Source organism: Onychomys torridus, chromosome 6 (assembly GCF_903995425.1).
Source record: "Onychomys torridus chromosome 6, mOncTor1.1, whole genome shotgun sequence".
NCBI classification, from domain to species: domain Eukaryota; kingdom Metazoa; phylum Chordata; class Mammalia; order Rodentia; family Cricetidae; genus Onychomys; species Onychomys torridus.
The window spans coordinates 69,868,415-69,893,697 of NC_050448.1; the positions used below are offsets into that span (position 1 = coordinate 69,868,415).

The 25,283-nt window shown below is 44.9% G+C and overlaps 1 protein-coding gene across 6 annotated transcripts in view; it reads right to left on the bottom strand.

Annotated features, from left to right (window-relative positions):
• Positions 1-10,051: 10,051 nt before the first annotated feature.
• Pip5k1a (phosphatidylinositol-4-phosphate 5-kinase type 1 alpha) overlaps positions 10,052-25,283 on the bottom strand; it is a 45,939-nt gene continuing 30,707 nt past the window's right edge. For 4 of the 6 annotated variants that reach the window (XM_036189707.1, XM_036189706.1, XM_036189708.1 and 1 more), the window contains 8 exons: positions 22,640-22,845; positions 21,707-21,790; positions 19,880-19,928; positions 19,588-19,672; positions 18,492-18,638; positions 17,856-17,985; positions 12,390-12,435; positions 10,053-11,886 (listed from right to left, as the gene is read on the bottom strand). In XM_036189707.1, the coding sequence (XP_036045600.1) occupies positions 11,884-11,886; positions 12,390-12,435; positions 17,856-17,985; positions 18,492-18,638; positions 19,588-19,672; positions 19,880-19,928; positions 21,707-21,790; positions 22,640-22,845 (750 nt within the window). In that variant the 3' untranslated portion in view covers positions 10,053-11,883. Of the gene's footprint in view, positions 11,887-12,389; positions 12,436-17,855; positions 17,986-18,491; positions 18,639-19,587; positions 19,673-19,879; positions 19,929-21,706; positions 21,791-22,639; positions 22,846-25,283 lie in introns of all 6 variants that reach the window. The other 2 variants (XM_036189705.1, XM_036189704.1) reach the window with 1 other exon arrangement.

A 25,283-nucleotide genomic window follows, 5' to 3' on the forward strand; every position in this document is an offset into this window, starting at 1 on the left:
CTTCTCTGATCTTCCAGCCTTCACCCCAATACCTTGCTCCAGGTTTGTTTTTATTAATAAGAACTTTTAAGGGGTTGGGGATTTAGCTCAGTGGTAGAGCGCTAGGCCCTGGGTTCGGTCCTCAGCTCTGAAAGAAAAAAAAAAAAAAAAAACTTTTAAGATTCTCGTGCTACCGCCAGGGGTCAGTTTTCTTGAAGCTGGAGTTGTGGTGCATGAGGTTCCATGTGGTGCTGGGAACCAAACCTGGGTCTCTGCAAGAGCAGCCAGTGCTCTGAACCACGGAGCCCTTTCTCCAGCCCCTGTGTGTTTGTGTTTGCCTGAGTACGTGTGCGCTCCATGTGCGTGCAGGTGTCCAAGTGCCACAGTGTGTTGTGGAGGTCAAAAGACAACTTGTGGATGCCAGATCTTTCCTTCCACCAGGTGGGCCCTGACGATCAAACTCCATCTGTCAATCTTGGTAGCAAGTGGCTTCACCTACTGAGCCATCTCGCTGGCCTATTAGCAAAGTTGTAATGATTATATTGGGATTGTGTCTTAGTTTCCTTTCCTATTGCTGAGATAAAATACACTGGCAGAGGACCTTAAAGGAGAAACGGCTTATTTGACTCACAGCTCCAGGTTACAGTCCATCGAGGCAGTGGAGACTTGTAGCAGCTAGTCACACCATATCCACAGTCAAGAGAAAGGAGCAATAAGTGAACGCACATATACTAGTTCTGCTCACACCTTTACATACTTATATACTTGTATATGAAAGCCCAGGACCCTAAGCCCAAGGAATGGTACCACCCACAGTGGGTGCTTCCCCCCACATCAATCAATGTAATTAAGATCATCCCTCATGCCAGGCGGTGGTGGCGCACACCTTTCATCCCAGCACTCAGGAGGCAGAGGCAGGTGGATCTCTGTGAGTTTGAAACCAGGCCAATCTGGTCTACATAGCAAGCTCCAGACAGCCAGTGCTGCATAAAAAGGCCTTGTCTCGGGCTAGAGAGATGGCTCAGAGGTTAAGAGCACTCACTGCTCTTCCAGAGGACCTGAGTTCAATTCCCAGCAACCACATGGTGGCTCACAACCATCTGTAATGAGATCTGGTGCCCTCTTCTGGTCATACGTGCTGTATACATAATAAATAAATAAATTTAAAAAAAAAAAAAAAAAAAAAAAGCCTTGTCTCAGGCCAGGTGAATCCCAGGGAGATCTCTGTAAGTTCAAGGCTGGCCTGCTCTAAATAGTGAGTTCTAGGACAGCCAGGGCTATGTAGAGACCCTGTCTCAAAAAACTAAAACAAAAAAGACCGTGTTTTGAAACCACACAACAGAAAGTTCAAAGTGTCTTACTTCCAGCAGGGAAAAGCCAAGTGCTGCAGCTCTAAGTGAGGCGTCTGGAGCTTGCAATGTGACCAGCCGGACTCCAGAGGGCGCAGTAGCTCCATCACTCCAGCTCTGCCACCTGCAGCAACACAGCTCTCCTAGGCTGAAGTTCCACTGCAGAGCTGCCGCCCTCCCTGGCAGACTTCGCACAATCCCAGCCAGACCCTGAGGTCTCCATTGCATCTGACAAGAACCTCTCAGGCCCTCTCCAAGGTGACTCCACCTCAGGTGCTCTCCACGTCTCCCTAAATCTCCCATCTTTCATTCCTCCAGAACCAGTACCAGGTGGGTGACATCACCAAGTTCCAATGTCAGTTCCCGTGTCTGCGCCCTTAACTATCAGCAGTGTGCTGACCTTAGGGAAACACTTTTTCTATGCCTTTGCTTTCAAGGGGGCAGAGAACCCCCTGGGCTTTTTAAATTTTTTATTTTAATTTATGTGTGTGCAGGTGCCTCAGGGATCAGAAGAAGGCATTGGATCCCCTAGAGTTGGAGTTACAGGTGGTTATGGTTGCTGGAAACCGAATTCGGGTCCTCTGGAAGAGCAGCAAATGCTCTTTTCCACTAAGCATCTCCCCAGCTCCAGGCTTTCTTCCTTTAAATAAATTTGGGTCCTGAAGAGTGTCTGATGAATAGGTAGGGCTTTTGTCTTCAGGGCATTTCCTGGGGTTCCAGGGCAGCATCTGAGGCTTCTCCCAGCAGTGTCACTCTCTTTAACAATCAGCCATTTCATCAGCACCAGCTTGAATCCACTCCTGTCCTGAAACTTCCTATGCCAGGCAAGCCGGTCCATCATCTCCCCATTCAACTTCACTGGGGTTCTCCAAACAGAGGCTGAATAAAGCCAGAATCCTGACCAAAACACCACAGTAATGGCCTCTACCCCAGTTCAAGACAGTCCTAAATCTCCTTTGCAACTTCATGAACCCGGAATCCACTCTGTGTTCTTATCTTCCAACTTCCCAAAAGAATGGTCCATAATACTTTCCCTAAGCACTTAGCAGCTTTCCTAGCCCAAAGTTCCTAACTCGTCTACATCCCTCCAACATAATAAACCCAAAGGACTAAAAGCCACGTGGTTGTGTTTGCCACAGATCTGGTTTTTGGAGAAAATGTAGAAGAATTTGGAACTTGGGGCTAGAAGAACTTTTGAATACTGTAAGCAGAGCTTAACAGGCCATTCTGACAGAAAATTGGGAGAAGCATGGATTGTGGAGAGCTGGCTCATGTGGATTCCAAAGAAAACAAGACTGTTTAGATGATGCTTCCATTATGGCTGTATTCTGCTGCATCCTGAGAACTTGAGACTGAACTTTAAACTTAGGAGTCTGGCAGAGGAGCTATCATGGCAGATGTCTTAGTTTCTTTTCTTGTTGCTGTGATAAAATACAGATAAAATACTCGAGGAATGGCTCACTTTAGCTCATTTATTCTTGTTCTTGTTTCTAGACAGGGTTCTTTTAGCATTCACTGTGTAGCTTTGGAGGCTGTCCTGGAATTTCACCATGTAGACCAGGCTGGCCTCAAACTCAGAGAGATCTGCCTGCCTCTGCCCCGAGTGCTGAGATCAACGGTGTGCTGTAGTTGGCATTTTTGGGGGGGAGCCACCAACCAGCTCCCAAATAAGTACATGGAGACTTATTATTAATGATGAATGCTCAGCCTTAGCTTAGGCTTGTCCCACTAGCTCTTTTAACTTAATTTAACCTGTTTCTACTCATCTACATTTGCCTCAGGGCTTTTTACCTTTCATTCTATATGTCCTGTTTTCCTGCTTCCTCTGTGTCTGTCTGTCTGTCTGGCCCCTGGCATCTCTTTTCTTTCTTACCAGCCTAAATTCCTCCTCCTACTTACTCTCCCTGTCCAAAAGTCCCGCCTATACCTTCTCCCTCACTATTGGGCATTCAGATTTGTATTAGACCAGTCAGGTGCCACCTTTTTTATTAATTAATTTATTTATTATGTATACAGCATGTATGCCTGCAGGCCAGAAGAGGGCACCAGATCGCATTACAGATGGTTGTGAGCCACCATGTGGTTGCTGGGAATTGAACTCAGGACCTCTGGAAGAGCAGTGGGTGCTCTTAACCTCTGAGCCATCTCTCCAGCCCCACAGCAACACAACTTTACATAGTTAAACAAATACAGCTGGACGGTGGTGGCGCATACCTTTAATCCCAGCACTCGGGAGGCAGAGGCAGGCAAATCTCTGTGAGTTCGAGGCCAGCCCAGTCTACAAAGCAAGTTCCAGGACAGGCTCCAAAGCTACAGAGAAACCCTGTCTCAAAAAACCAAAATAAATAAATAAATAAAAATTCTTAAAAAGAATAAATGTTTCCGTCAGATGATGCCAACATGTCAAGTAAGATGACAACCTTTATTTAACAACATGAGGGTATTAGTAACCTTGACAAAAGATACTTTTGAGTTTTGGGAACAAAAACTTCGTTTGCTTTTCCAGGCAGGGTTTCTCCGTGTAGCTTTGGTGCCTGTCCTGGATCTCGCTCTGTAGCCCAGGTTGGCCTCCAATTCACAGAGATCCGCCTGCCTCTGCCTCCCGAGTGCTGTGATTACAGGTGTGTGCCACCACCGCCCAGTGGAACAAAAACTGTTGGTTCACAGACAATGGGGTAAAGAAATGTGGTGGTGCTTGCCTGTTGATTCTGGCACTTGGGAAGAGATGGCAGGAGAATCAGGAGTTCGGCAGCCTCAGGCACACAGGCAGTTCTAAACTGCTCTGGGTTACACAAGACCCTATCACAAAACACAAAAAAATGGTATCTTCAGATGCTTACAGCCCACTTCTTCCTTGCAGGGTACATCCTCTAGTTTCACCTTGCCTCTGAATAAGACTTTTCTATTGAGAAGAAAAGAGAGGGGCTGGAGAGATGGGATGGTGTTTGGATGAGAATGGCCCCCAGAGGCTCATAGGTTTGAACACTTGGTCACCACGGAGTGGCACTACTTGAAAGGATTAGGAGGCGTGGCCTTGTTGGAGGAGATGTGTCACTGGGGGTGGGCCTTCAGGCTTCAAAAGTCCAAGCCAGGCCCAGTGGCTCGCTCTCTTCTTATGGATATGGATGTCGAACTCTCAGCTACTTCTCCAGCACCCTGTCTGCCTGTGTGTGGTCCTGCTCCCCACCATGATGACAATGGACTGAGCTTCTGAAACTGTAATCAAGCAGCAATTAAATACTTTCTGTAGTTGCTTTTGTTTTGTTTTGTTTTTTTCTCTTTAGGGGCCCAGAAACATATTCTGACTTATGACTGCCTGGCCTTATTTCTAGCCAGCTTTTCTTTAATCTACCTTTTGCCTCTGGGCTTTTATCTTTTTTTATTTTTATATCGCTTTTCTTTCCTTCTTATTCCATGTGTGGCTGTGTGGCTGGCCCCTGGCCTCCTCCTCTCCTTTTCTCACTCCATCTCTTCTTATTCTTTTCTTCTATTTATTCCATCTGCCTGGCAGCCCCACCTGTCCCTCTCCTGCCTTGCTGTTGACCAGTTCTTTATTAGGCCAATCAGGTGTTTTAGGCGGGCAAAGTAACACAGCTTCACAGAGTTAAATGAACACAACATAAAAGCATGCAACACATCTTTGCATCATTAAACAAATATTCCACAGCACAAACAAATGTAACACAACTTTCTTTCATAAGAGTTGCAGTGGTCATGGTGTTGATTCACAGCTATAGAACAGAACAGTGACTGCAAGTGACTAAGTTGGATGGTTAGGAGTATTAACTGTTATTTCAGAGAACCTGAGCTCAGTTCTAGGGAGACCTGATGCCTCTGGCTTCTGTGAGCACCTGCATTCACATGCACCTACCACAGATCTCTCTCTTCCTCTCTCTCTCTCTCACAGACACACAGACACAGATACACACACACACACACACACACACACACACACACACACACACCATAATTTAAAATAATAATTTTTTATTGTTTTTTTAAAACAATTTCTCTGTGGAGCCCAAGTTGTCCTGGATCTCACTCTATAGACCAGGCTGGCTTTGAACTCACAGAGATCCACCTGCCTCTGCCTCCCTGAAGGGAGCAGACAGAAGCACCTTGGCCTAAGCACTGCCGTTTTGACTTCAGACTCCATTACCTGCAGGATGAAATACAGTGAAGTTCCCACACCCTAGAGGAGCTGAGAACTTTCCAATGGCTGATCAGCCTCTTCCCTAACCCATAGAAATAGTTGTTATGCATCTTTAGTTCTCTAGCAACATTATGGCTGTCCCCAACACAGAAGGCATAAATTAATCTGATCGGCTGGACTAAAAGGCTAGAATTGTAAATCAGTTGACAATGATGGAACAAACAAGGACAGTCCGTAATCTTTAACTTCTGATTGGTAAAAATTGTAACTGTAACTTGGCAACATGTTTATGATTTTTGTGCTTATAAACCCCACTTCTGCTCCTGCTCAGGGCTGTCCAGAGGAAAAAGGCTCCTAAGTTCCAAGTCCTGAAGCCCTGTTCAATCAGTGACCTGCTTATGTGGTGAATTATTAAAATGTTTGGTACCCAGAAGTTTCCTGACTAGCCAACAGCTCCTAAATAAACACACTGAGGCTTAATATCAGCTATAAATGCTCAGCTAATAGCTCAGGCTTGTCACTAGCTAACTCTTACATTTAAATTAACCCATATTTCTTATCTATGCTTTGCTATGTGGCTCAGTACCTTTCTCAGTACGGCATGCCCATCTTGCTTCTCTGTCTCTGCTGGTGACTCTTCTGACTCCGCCCTTCTTCCCAGCATTCTCAGTTTGGCTCTCCCACCTACCTTCGTCCTATCCAGCTACCGACCAGTCAGCTTCTTTATTAAACCAACCACAGTGACAGATCTTCACAGTACACAGAAAGATTATTCCACAGAACATAAGTGTTGTTTCTTTCCTTCTTCATGGCACCTAACAGGTTAGGTGTAACATCCTGAATGCTGGGATTAGAGGTGTGTGCCACCACCACAAGTTATTTTGTTTAACAAAAGAGAATGTCCCGGCTAGTTGTATGTCAACTAGATAAAAACTAGAGTCATAAGAGAGAAGGGAACCTCAGTTGAGGAAATAATGATCAGGCTGTAAGCAAGCCTGGGGGGCATTTTCTTAATTAGTGATTGATGTGGGAGTGCTCAGTTCATTGTGAATGGTGCCATCCCAGGGCTGGTGGTCTTGGGATCTATAAGAAAGCAGACTGGGCAAGCCATGTAGAGAAAGTTAGTAAGCAGCACCCCTCCATGGCTTATGTGTCAAGCTCCTGCCTCCAGGTTCCTGCCCCATTTGAGATCTTGCCCTGACTTCCTTTGATGATGAACAGTGATGTGGAAGTTTAAGCTGAAAAAAACCCTAAGATATATTACAAAGCTATAGTAATAAAAACAGCATGGTACCAGCACAAAAACAGATATGTAGTCCAATGGAACAAAATTGAAGACCCAAACATGAGTATGCATGACTTCAGACACACAATACTTGACAAAGAAGCCAAAACATATGCTGGGGAAAGAAAGCATCTTCAACAAGTGGGCTAGGAAAACTGGATGTGCATATTCAATGAAAGGAAATTAGGTCCATCTATCACCCTGTGGAAAAACAAACTCCAAATGGATCAAAGACCTAAACGTGGAACATGAAACACTGAAACTAGGCAATACCCTGCACGATATGGGTGTAGGAAAGGACTTTCAGAAAAGGACTCCTCTGCACAGGAACTAAGGTCAACAATTGACCAATGGAACCTCATAAAACTAAATAGCTTCTGCATATCTAACTAAACAATCATGTGAAGCCACCCACAGAATGGCAGGCAATCTTCCCCAGCTATGCATCTGATGGAGAATATGCAGAATGCAGGAGAAACAAAAACCAGGAGAGTAAAAGATAACAAATGACCCATTGAAAAAATGACCCTGGGTCCCGAATAAAGTTCTCAAAAGAGAAAATGTGCTCATCATCCCTAGAAATTATGGATATGCTAATCAAACAACTTTTAAGATTTCATATTACCCTAGGCAGATGGAAAGATCAACAAAACACAGATGTTATGCTCAAGTCATGGAATCCCCCAGAGACCACCAAGGAGTCCGAATGAATCTATGAAAAAGCAAGGAGGCTTTATCAAGCTCAAGCTTAGACCCTCCGTCTGTCTGACACAGTGGTGAGATTGGAGTGCCCCAAGCCCAGTCAGGTAGGGTTTTTATCATAGCAGATGGGGTGAGGGGATTTCCAAGTTTCAGGGCCTCTGATTGGCTGACATTTGTCTAGGGGTGTCTTGGCAAAAGGGGATAGGTGTGTGCTAGGCTAAGGGGCATCTGGTGGTCCTATCTGTAATGGTTGGAACATTAGGTATTTTCCCCCTGGATGCTGATTGGCCCATTTCTGGATGGTGTCAGTTTGTGGTTTTTCCTGGAACCAGCTGTTGTCTTACAGTAAAATGAAACTTAGACCTCCTCTATAACCGGTCCCCTTGAGCCTGTCATGGCAGCAGTATGGCCAAGCTGCCTTAAGCCCTACAGTAGACACCAAATGCTGGAGAGAATGTGGGAAAAAGGACTTTTTAAAGATTTATTTATTATATATACACATCATGTATGACTACAAGCCAGAAGAGGGCACCAGATCTCATTACAGATGGTTGGCCAAGAGCCACCATGTGGTTGCTGGGAATTGAACTCAGGACCTTCAGAAGGGCAACCAGTGCTCTTAACCTCTGAGCCATCTCTCCAGCCCTTGAAAAAGGACTTTCAATCACTTTTAGTGGGATTGCAAATTGCTGGAGTCACAATGGAAATCAGCTGGGAGAATTCTCAAAAAGATAAAAACAAATCTAAGATCTGGCCCAGCTATACCACTCCTTGGCATACACACAAAAGACTTGACATCTTACTTCACACACACCTGCTCAGCCATGTTCACTGCTGCTCTGTTCACAACAGCTAGGAAATATACGTTTGACCTTGAAAACGTACCCAATGAGTGCAAGTTTGTAATGACTAACTACTAATTTGCATTTCTTTATTATCCTAAATAGTTGGTAATAATAACTTTCAAGGACTAAAAAATTGCATTACATTTTTAAATGAACTGTATAGGTACAATACTTTGAACAAGATTAGAATTGTACATACACTATGTTCTAACAAAATTAATCTCAATGTTGTATCACTATACAAAGATCCATGTCAATGTAATATAAAATATTTAAAACTAGAAGTTGCTTTTTAAAAGTAGATTCAGGGCTGGAGAGATGGCTCAGAGGTTAAGAGCATTGGCTGTTCCTTCAGAAGTCCTGAGTTCAATTCCCAGCAACCACATGGTGGCTCACAACCATCTGTAATGAGATCTGGTGCCCTCTTCTGGCCTGCAGGTATACATACATGCAGACAGAACACTGTATACATAATAAATCTTTAGAGTCAGAACAAAACCAAAGGATCATGAGATTAGTGTCAATAGAGTAGTCCCTAAATTTTGTTTTTTCTTCTGTCCCCTATCAGGTAGCTCTTCTGACACGATACAGAGATTTTGCATTTTGCTTTAATTAACAAGCATGCTTGGGTTTAGAAAAGGAGAGAGCCCTGCTCCAACTCCAAAGCCAGCTTTGATTTTTAATTGAATTGGGACCACATAAAAACCATTTGCATTATGTGTCTGCAGAGAACAGTAGAAACAAACATTTAGGAAGACTTATGAAATTTTACCCTGTTAAATATGAGATATACCAAGAGGCCAATTTATTTTTTCATGGGATGTTTTTTCTAGATGATTTCTCCTTTTTCTTTAGATGTCTCATTTGTCCAGTGTTCTTTAGATTCCTTAGCCTTCATTCTCCAGAAAGACAAAAACAAAACCCTTCCCCAACCCTAACTTTGGGGAAGTTCCCTTTCTAATAATCTTTCTCAATTTTGATTTATAATGTCTCTTGATTTTTTGTTGTCTTCCGTAGCTGTTCTATCATCCAGAGCAGTGTGGGGTTTTTTGGGGTTTTGTTTTGCTTTTTTGTTTTTTACAATAGGCATTAGGTTCTTTAATTGCTCTGAGAAGTAGTTTCTTCCACTATGACAGGACGTGGGGGCCTGTGAGAGGTCCCTCAGGGCATTTCTCGACAGCAAAGGCAAAGGATCACCGTGTCTGTCCCTTGTTGATCTACATTTGTTAATCCACCGTCGGCCTTTGCCACACCTTCTGCATAATAGAGAAGGGCGGGTGTTCTGTTGGAATTATTCCTTGAAGAAACATTGTTTCTAGGAAGGCCCTGTTTGCACTCCCTTTTAGGTGGCCTTGCTTATGCAATTGAAACATCTACATTATCACTTTCCTTCAAACCTCTGGAGATCACCTCTCCTATACAAGAGTCACGGTCATGAGATTCAATTTCAGTGTACCTCGGACCCATTCCTCCAAGGGTGCTGATCTTGCCTTTAATGGCCTAGTTACCCTTTTGCATTGTGCATTGGCATTTTCAAAAGCCAGAGATTCAATTATTATTTTTCTAGCTTCTGAATTTGGTGTCATTCCATTTACAGCCAAAGTCAATCTTCGTAAGAAATCAGTGAAGGTTTCTTTTGGGCCCTGTATAACTTTTGTAAATGACTCAATTTTCTTTCCTACTTCTTCAGTTCTTTCCCAAGCATTCAAGGCTGCTGTGTGGCATAAAGCCAGGGTGTGGTCATCATATAAAGACTGTCTTTGTATATCAGCATGATTGCCTTCTTCAAGAAGGTGACCTTGGGAAATTTCCATACCTCTAGCTCTACTTCACTGTTCAATGGTCTTAGCCTCATCTTTCCACCAGCTCCTCCACTGTAACTGAGAACCAGCCTCTAAGACTATTATCACCAAATCTCTCCAGTCTTGAGTCAACTATTACAAGTTGACCACCAGTTTAACATTTACTTCACAAACAGTGAGTGCAAGAGAATGATCATGTATTTTATGTACATGTATGAAAATGTAATAAAGCCATCACTATCAGGCTAATCAAAATATTTAAAAATGGGTCTAAATAACTGATAGAGTTTTAATACATTAAAACCAGGTATTTATTACTTTTTATATTGCATTTGTCATTTTTCAACAATACAAAGTAGAGACAAATAGTAACACTCCATAAAAATGTTGACTCCCCATGTCCATTCCCTAAGTCCCAGCCCGCCCTCAGATATTCCCTCCCACCCCTTACAGAACTCTGTCCTGAATAAAACACTTAAATACATCATAAATAGTAAATTATGAAAAAAATAGCAAGAATTGTTTCTTTCCTTCTTGTAAAAAAGAACATGGCAGCAAAGACAGGCAGCCAGAGAAACTGGCTGGGGGTGTCTAATATAGACAGTTACTTGGGGGATAGACTAACTTGCTATCAAGGTGGGATGGGTTGGAGAAGTAACAACATGAGATTTCAACAGCCTGCCTGAAACACCATGTACTGCCCCATAGGCCAGGACCAGATGAACCACAACCCTGGGAGAGAGGAGAGGGCTTGTGAGACCCCACTTCCAGCTTCTCTACACAGAGCAGGGGGGCAGGCCAGGGGGCACGGCAATCACCCTACTGAGGGAAGTCTGCAGCTCCCCAGAAGTTTAAGAAAATATTCTCTAGCCTCATAGATACGACTGCCTGTTAAACAGACACAAATGTCTCCCTCCACCATAGCTCCACAAAGAGCAGAATACTGTTGGAAAATAAGGGAAGAACAAAGAAATCTCCTTTGGAGAATGGTCTAAAATCATCTGATAATTCTTTATATTTAGAAAAACTATTAGAATACATTCCAAATTGCAAAATAGTAACTGTATGACCTGGCAGTGAGTAGAGCCCTGCTCAGAAGGTCTACTCTCCCGGCATGGCTGCCCTCTCTTCACAAAGGGGACAGGTGGCCATGCCCTCTCTACGCCCTCAGCCCTAAGGGAGAGCAGCTGCTGGCAGGGCAGTCCAGTCCTTCTGCTGCACACACTAGGGCGTCCTGACACTCTAGACTTCCACAGAATGTCTGTTTGTTCTTTTCCTTTGTAAGGAAGAAAGAAGGCTGGGAGTAGGCTCATCCCTAGCCTCCCACAGAAAACCTTTATAATAAAATTCACTGGGGTCTTCTCAAAGACCAGAGGGAAGAGCGAGTGTGGGAACGATGTCCAGCTAGTCTGTCCTGAGGAAGTTAAGAGTCCAGCTCCAGGTGAAAGGTGAAGAGAGAAAATCACCTCGTCCAGCAGCCCCACATCAGCACAAAGAATGGGGTTTGAAAACATTCAGTCACAGAAGCCATGACTGGCCCAGGGATAATTCATGCCGCCCAATCCTGGAGTGGTGGGGACTCTGCTGTCCAACTGTCAGAGGCACTGATGCCCAGTGGAGGGAGGCATGTTGGAGAGCCCTGCTAGCTCCATGCTTCTCTCCTCTTCTGATGACCGAGAAGATGGCTCAGCATTCCTGGGGCAAGGGCTGACATCTCGGGATCAAAGCGACAGTTGAGTCCTGTCTCAGGTCTTCCGAGGATCACTGCTCACTGAAAAGAGCAAGAACGTAAAGTCAACCATGAGACAAGGAGGCAGGGATGGAATTCAAGTTTGTCTCAGCTAGCAAAACTGACTTTTTCCCTTCTCTTTTTAGTTTCAACTTCCAAAGTATGAAGCTTTTTTTTTTTTTTAATGTTTGTTTTATTCGAGACAGGGTTTCTCTGTGTAGCCCTGGCTGTCCTGGAACTCGCTCTGTAGACCAGGTTGGCCTCGAACTGATCAACTTACCTCTGCCTCCCAAGTGCTGGGATTAAAGGCATGCGCCACCACACCCAGCTCCAAGTATGTATGAAGTTTTAAAACCACAGACCTGGCTGGGGATGGTGGCATACACCTTGCCCTGACTTCCAAGTACTGGAATTCAAGGTGTGCGCCATCATGCCTGATCACAACTTTTAAAAGCACGGTTCAAGGGTGCACCAATACTTCCCAATCAGCTTTTTTGCTCCATCCCATCAGTGATCCACTCTACAACCTTCAGGCAGATACTCACATGGGTGAACTCGGACTCTGCAACTTCAAGCTTTTCCAAGGTTGAACTAACAGGGGGAGAAAAAAAGAAACAGGCAGAGAGAATTAGAAGATGAAAGGGGCTATGGGTGTAGCTCAAATGGCAGAACAGATGGACAGCATGTATGACCCTGGCTTCCATCCCCAGCACATCCTCCAAGTTCAATTACATTGCCTTTTCATATTTCTTTTAAGATTCAGGGGCTGGGGATCTAGCTCAGTGGTAGAACGCTCACCTAGCAAGCACAAGGCCCTGGGTTTGATCCTCAGCTTAAAAAAAAAAAAAAAAAAATTGGGCTGGAGAGATGGCTCAGAGGTTAAGAGCACTCACTGCTCTTCCAGAGGTCCTGAGTTCAATTCCCAGCAACCACACGGTGGCTCACAACCATCTGTAATGAGATCTGGCGCCCTCTTCTGTATACATAATAAATAATTAAATCTTAAAAAAAAAAAAAATTCACAAAACACCACTGGGCTAAAGAGATGGCTCGGTGGATAAAAGGGGCTTGCTGTACAAGCCTGGCAACCTGAATATGATCCCTGGAACCCACACCAAGGTTGAAGGACAAACTAAATACAGAAGAGAAAACCTAAGAAGCTACTAAATTTAAGCCAGACACAGTGATGCATGTCTATAATCCCAGCTACTTGGAGGCTGAGGCCGGAGGTTTGATAGTTCAAGGTCTGTCTAGCTACAGAGTGACCTCACAGCTATTCTGGATATACTTATAAGATACTGTTTTCAAGATTCATAGTCAAAGGCCCAGAGTGATGGCACACACCTTTAACCCCAGCAGGCAGGGAGTCAAGAGGCAAGTGAATCTTGGCATTTCTAGCTATTGTCTAACAAACAACCTGTGGTTGGTATACTGTGTACCCTAATAAAATTTGCCTGAAGATCAGAGGAAAGAACAAGCCAGGGATAGAGGCCAGGAAGTGGTGGCACACACATTTAATCCTAGTACTCAGGAGGCTGAGATCTGTCTGGATCTCTGTGAGTTCAAAGCCACCCTGAACTATATGAGATTGACTCAGTCTAGGAGAGAAACAGAGCCAGGCAGTGATGGCATACACCTTCATTTTATTTTATTTATTTTTAAAGATTTATTTATTATGTATACAGTGTTCTGCCTGCATGTATACCTGCAGCCAGAAGAGGGCGCCAGATCTCATTACAGATGGTTGTGAGCCACCATGTGGTTGCTGGGAATTGAACTCAGGACCTCTGAAAGAACAACCAATGCTCTTAACTGCTGAGCCATCTCTCCAGCCCGGCATACACCTTTAATTGCAGCATTAGGAAAGAAGTAATATTGCTGGGCAGATAAAGGCATGGGGAGACAGGAATTAAAATCTTTTCGGCTAGAGGCCCTTTTCAGCTGAGGACATAGACATTCAGTCAGAGAATTCATGGAGTTAATGAGGTGAGACATGGCTGGCTTCCAGGCTAATATGGTCATCAGCCAAGACCCCCCTGAAAGGTCTCTGATGACATGATGGCCCAGATGATCCAATAACCAAAAACAGCTTCAAGGCAATTGGCTCAGACAATGCAGCCTTACAGACTATTCCAGTCAGGAGAATAATTTTTAATTTCCTCAGGATCCCCGTAAGATTGCCAGTGCCCTCAACCAACTGTTTGCATTTGGGGTATATGTATAAATGCCATTGCATGACTGTGGGGGTCAGAGGACAGATCATAGAATCACCTGTCTCTTTACACCATACAGGTTTTGAAGACCAAACTATATGGGTTCTGAAGATCAAACTCACTCTGTAGACCAGGCTGGCCTCAAACTCAGAGAGATCCGCCTGCCTCTGCCTCCCAAGTGCTGGGATGGATCAAAGGCACGTGCGCCACCACCACCACCTGTTGTGGCTACTTCTTTTTTTTTTTTTTTTCCCCTGAGACAGGGTTTCTCTGTGTAGCTTTTGCACCTTTCCTGGAACTCACTTCGTAGCCCAGGCTGGCCTCGAACTCACAGGAGGCTCTGCCTCCTGAGTGCTGGGATTTAAGGTGTGCGCCACCACCGCCCAGCCGAAGGTTTTCTTTGTTTGCTCTGAAGAATGCTAGCTATATAAAGGAAATGACAAGTAACTATGGAGTATCGCTGGCCAACATCCTGTAAGGACACCTCCAAGGGAGTGGGTAGTATTGGAGCCCAGAGGCAATGGTGCTTGCCCATCTTACCCACTATGCCTCAGGTCTTGATTTCAGACTTAAGTACCTCAGCCAGATGTAGTGCCTCACGCTGTAATACTAGTACTGGGAAGGCGGATGCAGAGGACTGCTGTAGCACTAGGCCAGCTTAGGTTACAGAGTCAGGCATCTCAAAAGCCAAATAAGGCTGGTTAGGCAGCTTAGCTTGATCCCTGGAAACTATATGGAAGGCTATTCTCCAATATCCACAATGTGTGGCATATGTGTGCCCGCCCCCTCACATTCTTCCAAATGTGAAGAAAATGTAAAATTAAAAAAATAAAGGCCTGGGGGGCGGGAGGAGGGAGATCTATGGTTTGTATGTAAAATGAATAGAAAACTTCTTTAAAAAAATAAAATAAATTAAAGGCCTAAGCCTGGCATGGTGGTACATATCTTTAATCCCAACACTCAGAGACAGAGGCAGGTGACTCTGTGAGTTCCAGGCCAGCCTTTCTACATAGCAAATTCCAGGCTAGTCAAAGTTACATAAGTGCGACCTTTTCTCAAACAACAAAACACAGAATGAGATACAGATGTAATGTATGAAGCCCTGGGTTCTATCCTCAAGTACCAACAGAAAGACCAAAAGACAGAGCTGCGGGTTTGTCTACAGATATCGTAACTCTGAAAATCATAGGGAATATGAGGAAGGCATTTGTGGACTAGAGAGATGGCTCAGTCATTAAGAGCACTTACTGCTCTGGCAGAGGACCTGAGTTCAGTTCCCAGCACATACCCAACTCACAACCACCTGGAACTCTAGTTCCCGGGGAGCCAATGCTCAGCCCCTGTGGCATTTGACATGCACATGGTACATAGACATGGAGACAAAAATACTAATACACATAAAATAAAGGTAAAAAACAATTAGAAAAAAAAAAAAAGGTATTTGTGAATAGGGCTTTTATCTAATAGAGTAAAACCTAGTAAGAGTCACACATGGAATGACCCTTTGCTAGAATTCTACAGCAGCAGAAACAGTGCTAACTTAAAACAAAAGGGTCTGAGACAGAACACCACCAAGACATCACTAGAGCCTGTTACACAAGCTTTTACGCTTGCAATGACACTGTTCGTGCGCACTTACACACACACTCTCTCTCTCTCTCTCACATACACACATACACACACACACACACACACAGAGTTAAAATTTCTTATAAAAGTTGTATGTTTTTTGGGGGGCAGGGTCTCACTGTATAGTGCTGGCTGTCCTTGAACTCAAGATCTTTCTGCCTCTGCCTCCTGAATGTCGGAATTAAAGGCATTACCATGCTAAGCTAAACTTTATAAATGTAAATAAAATTTGAAACAAGAGACCATTGGACACATCCTCCTCCAAATTCTACTAGAAAGAAGGTGAGAACAGGGCTGGAGAGATGCTCAGCAGTTAAGAGCACTGGCTGCTCTTCCAGAGGACCCAGGTTCAATTCCCAGCACCCACATGGCAGTTCACAACTATTTATAGATCTCCGAGTTCCAGTGGACCTGGCATCCTCACATAGACATACTTGCAGGAAAAAACCCAATGCACATAAAAATAAATAAATAAATCTTTATTTAGGAAAAAAAAAAAGCTGAAAATATGCTCTAGCTTTCCTCAAACAGGAAGACCAAGGGCAAAGTGAAAGCAAGTGCTCTGCAGAGTGATTTCTACACGCTGAGACCCAACTGAAGAAAGACCAACAGTCCCTGGACTGTAGGGCAGCTAATGACTCTGTGTCTTTCTCTTTGTGTACAGCACTAAAGATAAAACCCAGGGGGCTAGCTATGTTAGGGAAATGCTGTACCACTGAACACTCCCTCCTGTCCCTGAATTCTCACTGTTGAGAGCAATGTATCCAGCCTTTGCAGTGCCTTCCCACTGTAGGAGGGTTTAGGAGGAGGAGCACTTGAGGAGCAGTGCTATGACACAGTACCCGGGAGCCACTCAAAACCAGGTTGGTTTCGCACTCCCGTAACACCTGTGCTTGAGCCCACAGAGTGCTATGATTACAGGCAATTACAAGCAAGTGCCACCATGCCCAGTGGAAAGTAGAGTCTGATAGCTCCCAATGATCCCTGCTGCCAGCAGTCAGAGCCTTGAGTCACGAATGAAAATGTAGCATGGGTGAGAGCATGCTATCAATTCTAAGAATAGGTATCAAGAATTCTATAGTCAGCCAGGCAGTGGTGGCGCACACTTTTAATCCCAGCCCTTGGGAGCAGAGGCAGGTGGATCTTAGTGAGTTCGAGGCCAGCCTGGTCTTCAGAGTGAATTTCAAGCCAGCCAGGACTGTTACACAGAGAAACCATGTCTCTTAAAACCAAAAAAATGTTTAAAAAAAAAATTCTATCTATAGTTTCTATGTAGATGCAGTTTCTCTGTAGATACCCTCTATCTCACACACACACTGACAGAGAGTTAGTAGCTCTGTTCTGAGTGGAGACCCCATATGGCAAACAGAGGCTGTCTTTAGTCTTGCCCCAGCAAGGAACCAAGTCACACCACTAACCATAACAATGAGCTTAGAAAGAAATTCTTCCACTTGAGGACAGGATCCTATTCCTGGCCAACAGTTACATTACCCTCTCCTGAGAAATCCTAGCTCAAAAATCTACATAAGCTAAATCTGGGTTACTAACCCAAGAAACTACGACACAGGTGTTTGTTCAGCTTTGTTTGTTTTGAGACCAGGTCTCATACAGCCCAGGCTGGCTTTGAATTCCTATCTTCCATTCCCTAACTCTTCAGTGCTAGGATTTAACACCCAGTTGTTTCTTATTTTAAGTAATTTATTATAATGGAAAAGATTATATACTAGATAACAAATGAAGTCATGATTATTATACTAGCCTCTTGAATGCTGACTGCTGACAGGGTGTAGCACCGGACTACAGGCCCAGGACACAGGAGACTGATACAGAAGGATTTGCACATCTGAGATAAGCTTGGGCTATTCAGTCAGACGGTCTCAAAACCACCAACCAAACAATAAACACACACTCTCTCTCTCTCTTTTCTTCTTCTCTCTCTCTCTTTTCTTCTCTTTCGTTCTTTTTCCTTTTTTGGAGATAGGGCCTCTCAATAGCCCTGGCTGTCCTGGAACTTACTAGGTAGCTCAGGCTGGCTTTGAACTCTGTGATCTACTTGTCACTGCCTCCCTAGCACATCACAACACCCAGCATAGGCTCTTGAAAATGTCAAAATGAAGATTTCTGAGGACCTGAAAGAAGTTATATGGAGTAACAGGCTAAGAAACCAACCTCAAATTTAGTATTTGCAAAGGTTCTCCAACTACAGGTGAGAAACTGGGGCCAGGAAGAGGTGAGCCCTCACTGATTTCCTCCAAAGGTGGAGTCTGAGGTAAGACATCAGGACGCCCAAGGTGCACATCTGGAGAAAAAAAGACAGTCAGTTGATAAACAAGGAATGAATTAATAAATGAAGGACAGTATGGTCAGGGAAACAGGAAAAATGTATAATGACTTAGAGGGGCATGGTGACTCATTCTTGTAATCCTAGTACTTAGGAGGCTGAGAAAGGAGGGTCATGTGGTTGAGGTCAGCTTGGCTACATATACAGTTAATTCCATGAGAGCCTTGGCTACATAGTGCAACCCTGTCTCCAGACAAACAGCTGGGTATGGTGGTGCATGCCTTTAGTCCCAGCATTTGGGAGGCAGACTAAGGAGGATCTCTGAGTTCGAGACCAGCCTGGTCTATAGTGAACTCCAGGACAGCCAGGGCCACACAGAGAACCCTGTTCTCAGGGGTAAGAAACAAAAACAAAAAACTCAAGACAAATTAGCAGGTTAGTTTTTACTGCAGAGAAACAGAAAGCCTATGTGCTCAGGAGAAGGAGGGTGTCCAAAGGCAAGGGGACCCCAGCCCGGGGCTGACCTGGCTCCACTTCCGCCTTAGTTGTCACTTGTGCTCTGTGTTCCCCAGAGACCGACGGCTGGTGAGTAATGCAGGAGTTGCCGCTGGGGCCTGATCGCCGAGAGAAAGACGAGCCAGGCCGAAACTTTTTGGAAGGAGAAGGCTTCACTTCAAAAGGGAAAGAGAGAGCCTACTTAGCACCCACCGCAGAAACCATCACCAAGACAGACACCAACTGCTAGTATCCCCAACACACACAAAGTTGTTCTGAAGCAAAGGCAGAAACGGGTTAATGTCAGAAACAGTGGCCCACAGAGTACTGCTCAGAGATGAGTCAAGTCACTCACTTTGGAAAGAAACAGAAAACTTAAGACGAAAGTGACAAAAACACTGCCTTCTGCTCGGATTTCACCGATGGAGTGTACCTGTCCTTTATTAACATGACCCAGTAAAAGCTACAGACGACAGGTCTCCACCCTTCTTAGTGCACTGTAACTTACACTGGGCTTCAATCTGAAAACAGTCTGCTAGGCCTCACAGCCTGTCTGTGATCTACGCCTTCTTCACCTCACAAAGGGACAACTCGCGCCTATGATGTCAGCAAAGGAGGAGGACCCTGAACCTGCCAGTGTCAAACGCCCAAGTTAAAAAGAGCACTGGTACTTCTGTGTCTGGAAAGTGGGCCAAGACCAAAACCTCCTTCAACAGTCATCAACAACAGTCAGCCTCCTGACTGCCCAGAGAAGCCCTGCCTGCATGGCAGTAAGAAGAACTCTGCTAACACCCTGGCCTGTGCTTTCTACACCCAAGTCTGCTTTCAGACGCCTGAGCCTGTATCACAGTCTACAGCGACAGCTACACACTTTTTTCCAGTCCCACCAATTTCCCAGAAGTAGCCCTCACCTCGACGAGACAAGTAGGGAGAGCCAGGGGGGGCAGCAACTCGGAAACGACTGGGACAGACAGGGGCGGACACAAGGACGAGAAGCAGCGCTCGCAGGGTGGAGGCGGAGCAGGAGAGGCCTCTGGCCTTGGCAGCTCCCTGACAGAGGTGTCCTGCCCACCATCTCTTGGGGGAAGGGAGCCACTGGGGGGTCATCTGGTAGAAGCCACTTACAGGGAATCTTCTTGAATACTGTGTTGCACATGAAGCGCTGGAACCGCTCAGCATAGAAGCCTGGACGATGCACTGATACTGTGTCCTGTTGGACAGGAGAGATGACTACAGAGTTAAACGGAAAGGCCAGCCAGAGGCTGTGTCATCCAAGGGCCTGTCCCCTCACACTGAAACCCCACCAGATGGGCAGCCCAGAAATGAGATGAATTCTACATAGAATGCATACATACATTTGAGGGAGCAAATGGCAAGGAATGGAGAGGTGGGGTCTTTAGCTGACTGCTATACTCACCCCGTCATGTACCAGTGCTTTCCATGAGTGCTCCAACTTCTTAACAAACCTGCCAGGAAAATGTGTATCACACAATTTTTTAAATGAAAGACCATTATGATTACTTATTTTAAAGGGCTAAAAGAGGCCATGATAACAGAAATCCTTAAACAGATAAACAGTGGGCAAGTACACCCACTGTGGTACACTGGCTTTCCAAAGAACTGCCATGGTAGTACTTATTCCACATGAAGACCAATGCTACTTCCAGCTAAGCCAATTAAATTAGCAGGACAGTTCAGTAATAAAGTACTTGCCAACATGTATGAGGCCCTGGGTTCAACTGCTAGAAAAGCACAGAAAGCAAAACAAAACTGACTAACTGTAAAGGAAAGGCAGGGTAAGGTAGTAGCACATGCCTGTAACCAAGCAGTTGAGAGACAGGGGGGAGGATTGCCATGAGCTCCAGGTCTGCCTGGGCTACACTGTGAGACCTGGTCTGAAAAACCAAACCAAACCCAGAACAAACAACAAACCAGAAGAGAAAAAGAAGAGGAAGCTAAAGGAATAGAAGGGTAAGGCTGAGAAGTGCAGCTACACTTGAGAGGGCTGGTGGGAAGGCTCAGTGCGTACAGGTGCCTGCTACCACGTCTGATGACCTGAGTTTAATTCCTAGAATCCACAAGATGGAGAGAACCGACTCCCACAAATTGTCCTCTGACCTCCACATGCCCACTGTAGCATAAACACACACAACAGATAACTAAATGTAAAGAAGTTTTAGTAAGAATCAGTAAATCAAATACTGACTAGGCAGCCTACCATTTGCAGCTCCTTCCTCCCCATTACCACTTCCCTGCCAGGGGCCAGTCATTTTTACATGACACAGAGATCTGACTTCTCCTTCGTGAAGTCAGAGTGCGCTTCCAGCTACCTCCCTCTATGGAAGATGACTCAACACAGGTTTCTCAGTGAGTCAAGGCAGATAGATGCTATCTATCGCGTCTATCAGAGGACTGACTCAGAATATACTTTCCACGGAAAGTGTATGTTGTGTTGGAGAGGTGGCAATCCAGAAAAACCAGGGAACAAAGTGCCTAAAAGCTGTAGGTGACCAGACTGTGACTCACTGTTCTTGCATCACGAAGAACTTTACAAAAAAACACATCTCAGCCAGGCGGCGGTGGCGCACACCTTTAATCCCATCTCTTGAGAGGCAGAGGCAGGCGGACCTCTGAGTTTGAGGACAGCCTGGTCTGCAGAGGGAGTTCCAGGACAGGGGATAGCCAGGGATACACAGAGAGACCTTATCTTGAGAAAGAAAAAAAAAGAACACATCTAAAAAGATGTATGTTGAGGACTGGCGAGACGGCTCAGCAGTTAACAGCATTTGTTACCCTTGCAGAAGGCCTAGGTTCAGTTCCCAGAACCCACACGATGACTTAAAATCATCTATAACTCCAGTCCTACGGGATCCAAGGGGATCCAAGACCCTCCTCTGACCTCCATGGGCACCAGACATTCAAGTGGTACACATACATAGACAAAGGCAAAACACTCACTATAAATGAGGGGCTAAAAAGGAAAAAAATTTTAAAAAGAAAGGAAGGCCAGGGCAGTGGTGGTACACACCTTCAATCTCAGCACTCAAGAGGCAGAGGCCAGCCTGGCCTACAGAGTGAGTTCCAGGACAGCCAGGGCTACACAGAGAAGCCTTGTCTCAAAAAGCCACAAGGACAGGGGAGTGAAAAAAAAAAAAAAAAAAAAAAAAAAAAAAAAAAGCCTTGAGCAACCACAGCTCAATGTACCCTGTCCCCAGTTTGCAATCCACACATCCATCAACCTCACCTGTAAGACTGTAGAATATCAATGATGCCAATGTAAAGCAGGAGCCTTTCCCCTTTGTTATTCCGGGCAGGGATGCCACCCATGCTGAGGGAAACAAAAGGAAGAGAGTTAGACAAATCTGCTCACTAGCAGGTTGAGGCTTCTAACGTCCAGTCAAACCTGGACATGGAACTAAGAGCTAAATATAACTGACACATCCTCCAGACAGACAAAGAACCGCTCTGGATCATGTATGATAATCGCCTTGTACTTGTCTCACATAGCTCCATCAAAGAGACTGAAATCATGACTACTCAGTAATTCTGGGACTAGTCCCCAAATAAAAATGAACATGCGGGTACTTTTGTATCTTTGTTTGTTCCCACTAAGATAACTTCCTTGGCAGTCATGTTATAAGACACCTAAAACAATGAAACATGAAACTTAGTAACCACAGTCACTGGATAAACTCAAGGCAGTAACAGGCCCTCGGCCAAGAAGCCTACAGTAAGCTGTGATAAAAGTTCTAATGTGAGCTCGATGGTGGTGGCCCACACCTTTAATCCCAGAAGAGGCAGGGGGATCTCTGAGTTTGAGGCCAGCGTGGTCTACAGAGGGCGTTTCAGGACAGCCAGAGCTATACAGAAACCCTGTCTCAAAAAACTCCAAAAAACAAACAAAAAGAACCTAACGTGATTTACAGCTTTGAAGTGTTAACATTTCACCTTAGACAACTCTTTCCCAGATGGACTGCAAACTCACAGATATTTTCCTTTCCTCTTACATTCTCTTATTCTTCCCTTATACTCATAAAAGATCGGTCAATGGCCCCATGAGCACTACTGCTGTCGGCCTCACTGCGAAACCAAAGCTCTTCTTTCCCAGAAGCCAGGTGCCTTCAAGAAAAAGCACTGTGAGAACTCGTGTGACAGACGTGGCCCCAAGCCCACTCACTGGTCCTCAGTCTCCACAGTGCCACCCCGTCGAGCCTCGCCCTGAATGGACTCCATAGCTGTGGAATAGAGAGCCTTCTGGGGGGCTGGTCTGCGGGTGTCAACCGCGCACTGGGTTTCAGTGTTCACGGGCTCTCGCTGTGCGTGATCCATATTGTGGATTGACATCAGGAGGCTATAGTCCATTATCTTGAAGCTCTGTAGCACCTAATGGGTTAGGAGAGAGGACAACATAATCAAGATCTGAGAGGTGTCAGGACTCTTTTCAGGTTCTCATCACTTTCATAACCTAACTAGACAGTGAAACTCCAGACAACCATAGGCTGTCTTTGCTCTTAAAGAACACATCACTCGCCAAGCGATGGTGGCACACACCTTCAATTCCAGCACTTAGGAGGCAGAGGCAGGCAGATCTCTGAGTTCCAGGCCAGCCTGGTCTATAGAGCGAGTTCTAGGACAGCCAGGACTGTTACACAGAGAAACCCTGTCTCGAAAAAAAGACATCACTCTGGTAGGTCTTTAGTTAGACTCCTTTTCTCTGCCATTGGAATAATATTAACTACTGAGTAAGAAATATTTTTCGCAGTACTGGAGACTGAATACAGGTAAGGTCTATCCTCAGCCTTTACCCTTTTTGGAGGGTCGGGGAGTTCTGAAACAGGGTTTCTCTGTGTAGTTTTGATGACTGTCCTGGATATCGATCTGTAGACCAGGCTGGCCTCGAACTCAGAGATCTGCCTGGCTCTGCCTCCCAAGTGCTTGGATTAAAGGTGTGCACCACCACTGCCTGGCCCTCCCTTTACCCTTTAAATTTTGAGATATGGTCTCACCAAGTTCCCCACAACAGGAATTAGAGGCCCAAGCCACCAGAGTACCCATTGCAACTTATTTTTTTTTTAGTTCATCTTGTCACTTATGTAAAGATCACTGTCTTTTTCCAGGAACAAGGACTATCTATGTGTCTGTCCTGTAAAGAATCTGTAACAACAGGCTGGGGTCTTGTAGCTAAGCCCCACTCCTAACACTGCATAAACTGAGCATGGTAGTGAAAGCCTGCAACCCCAGAACTTGGAAGATGAAGACAGCACCAGGAATTCAGGGTCACCCATAGCTACATAGGGAAGACAAGGATAGCCTGGGCTACCTGAGACCCAATCTCAAAAAAAAAAAAAAAAAAAAAAAAAAAATTTAAACAAACAAACAAACAAAAAAGTACACTGTGACAGATCTGGGTCAGAGCAGATATGTGGCAGGACTTTATACAGTCAGCTTCAGTTTCGTTCAACACTTACTGAATACAAATATAAAAATAAGTGCAATACAGTACAAATGTTTACATGATAGAAGACCACAGAAAATGTTAAAAAAAAAAAAAAAAAAAGATCACTGAGTTGGGCAATGATGGTGTATACCTTTAACCCTAGCACTTGGGAGGCAGAGGCAAGTGGATTTCGAGGCCAGCCTGGTCTGCAGAGAGAGTTCCAGGGCAGCCAGGGCTACAGAGAAACCCTGTCTCCAAGAAAAAAAAAGTAAGACCAAGTAAAATAAGGTGAGAAAAGACCATTATAAAAGTCCAGAGCAAGGCTGGATGGTGGTGGCACACGTCTTTAATCACAGCACTTGGGAGGCAGAGCCAGGTGGATCTCTGTGAGTTCGAGGCCAGCCTGGTCTACAGGGTGAGATCCAGGACAGGCTCCAAAACTACACAGAGAAACCCTGTCTCAAAAAACAACAAAAGCCTAGAGCAAGAAGCACATTCATCCTGTTAACTGGTTTTGTTCCCTAGAACAAGGTGAAAGGGTCTACTCATTTCAGCTCCCACAGCTCATTCTAAACAATGCTGTTCAGCCAAAGGTGCCATGATGAGTATGTAGAAAAAAGGATGAGGAGTGCTGGCTACAACTGACCGAGTCAAACTGAAAACAACTATTGGCTCATTTAGTTGAGTGAACTGAAGGAGACAGACTAAATGAGGAAGCAACACAGAGTGAGCAAATAAGGGTGAGAACAAGGCAACACAAAGGGGTAGAACAGGATGGAGTGCTCCAGTCATCGCTGAGAGTCTGGTTTGGGGACAGGCAGTGGTGGTGCACACCTTTAGTCGCAGCACTTGGGAGGCAGAAGCCAGTGGATCTCTAAGTTTGGGGCTACCCTGGTCTACAGAGTGAATTCCAGGACAGCTAGGGCTGTACAGAGAAACCCTGTCTCAAAAAAACAAGAGAGAGATTGGATTGGGAAAGAGGGAGAGAGGTTTAGAAAACTGGGCATAATGGCTTTTACTTGTAATCCCCAAGCTAGGGAACCAGTCAAGAAGAGCAGCTGAAGGTTAGAGGCAATGAAATGCCTACTGGAAGAGGAGGAAACAGAATGAGTAAAACTGACGGTCTAGTCAAGTGGTTTTCAACCTGTGGGTCACGACCACTTTAGGAGGTTGAATGGCCCTTTACAGATGTCACCTAAGACCATGGGAAAACAAAGACATTTAATTACAATTCATAACAGTAGCAAAATTATAGTTATGAAGCAGCAACAAAAATAGCTTATGGTTGGAGTCACCACAACATGAGTGTATTAAAGGGTCACAGCATCAGGAAGGTTGAGAACCACTGGTCTAGAAAAATATTACAAATCAGCAGATCTAGTGT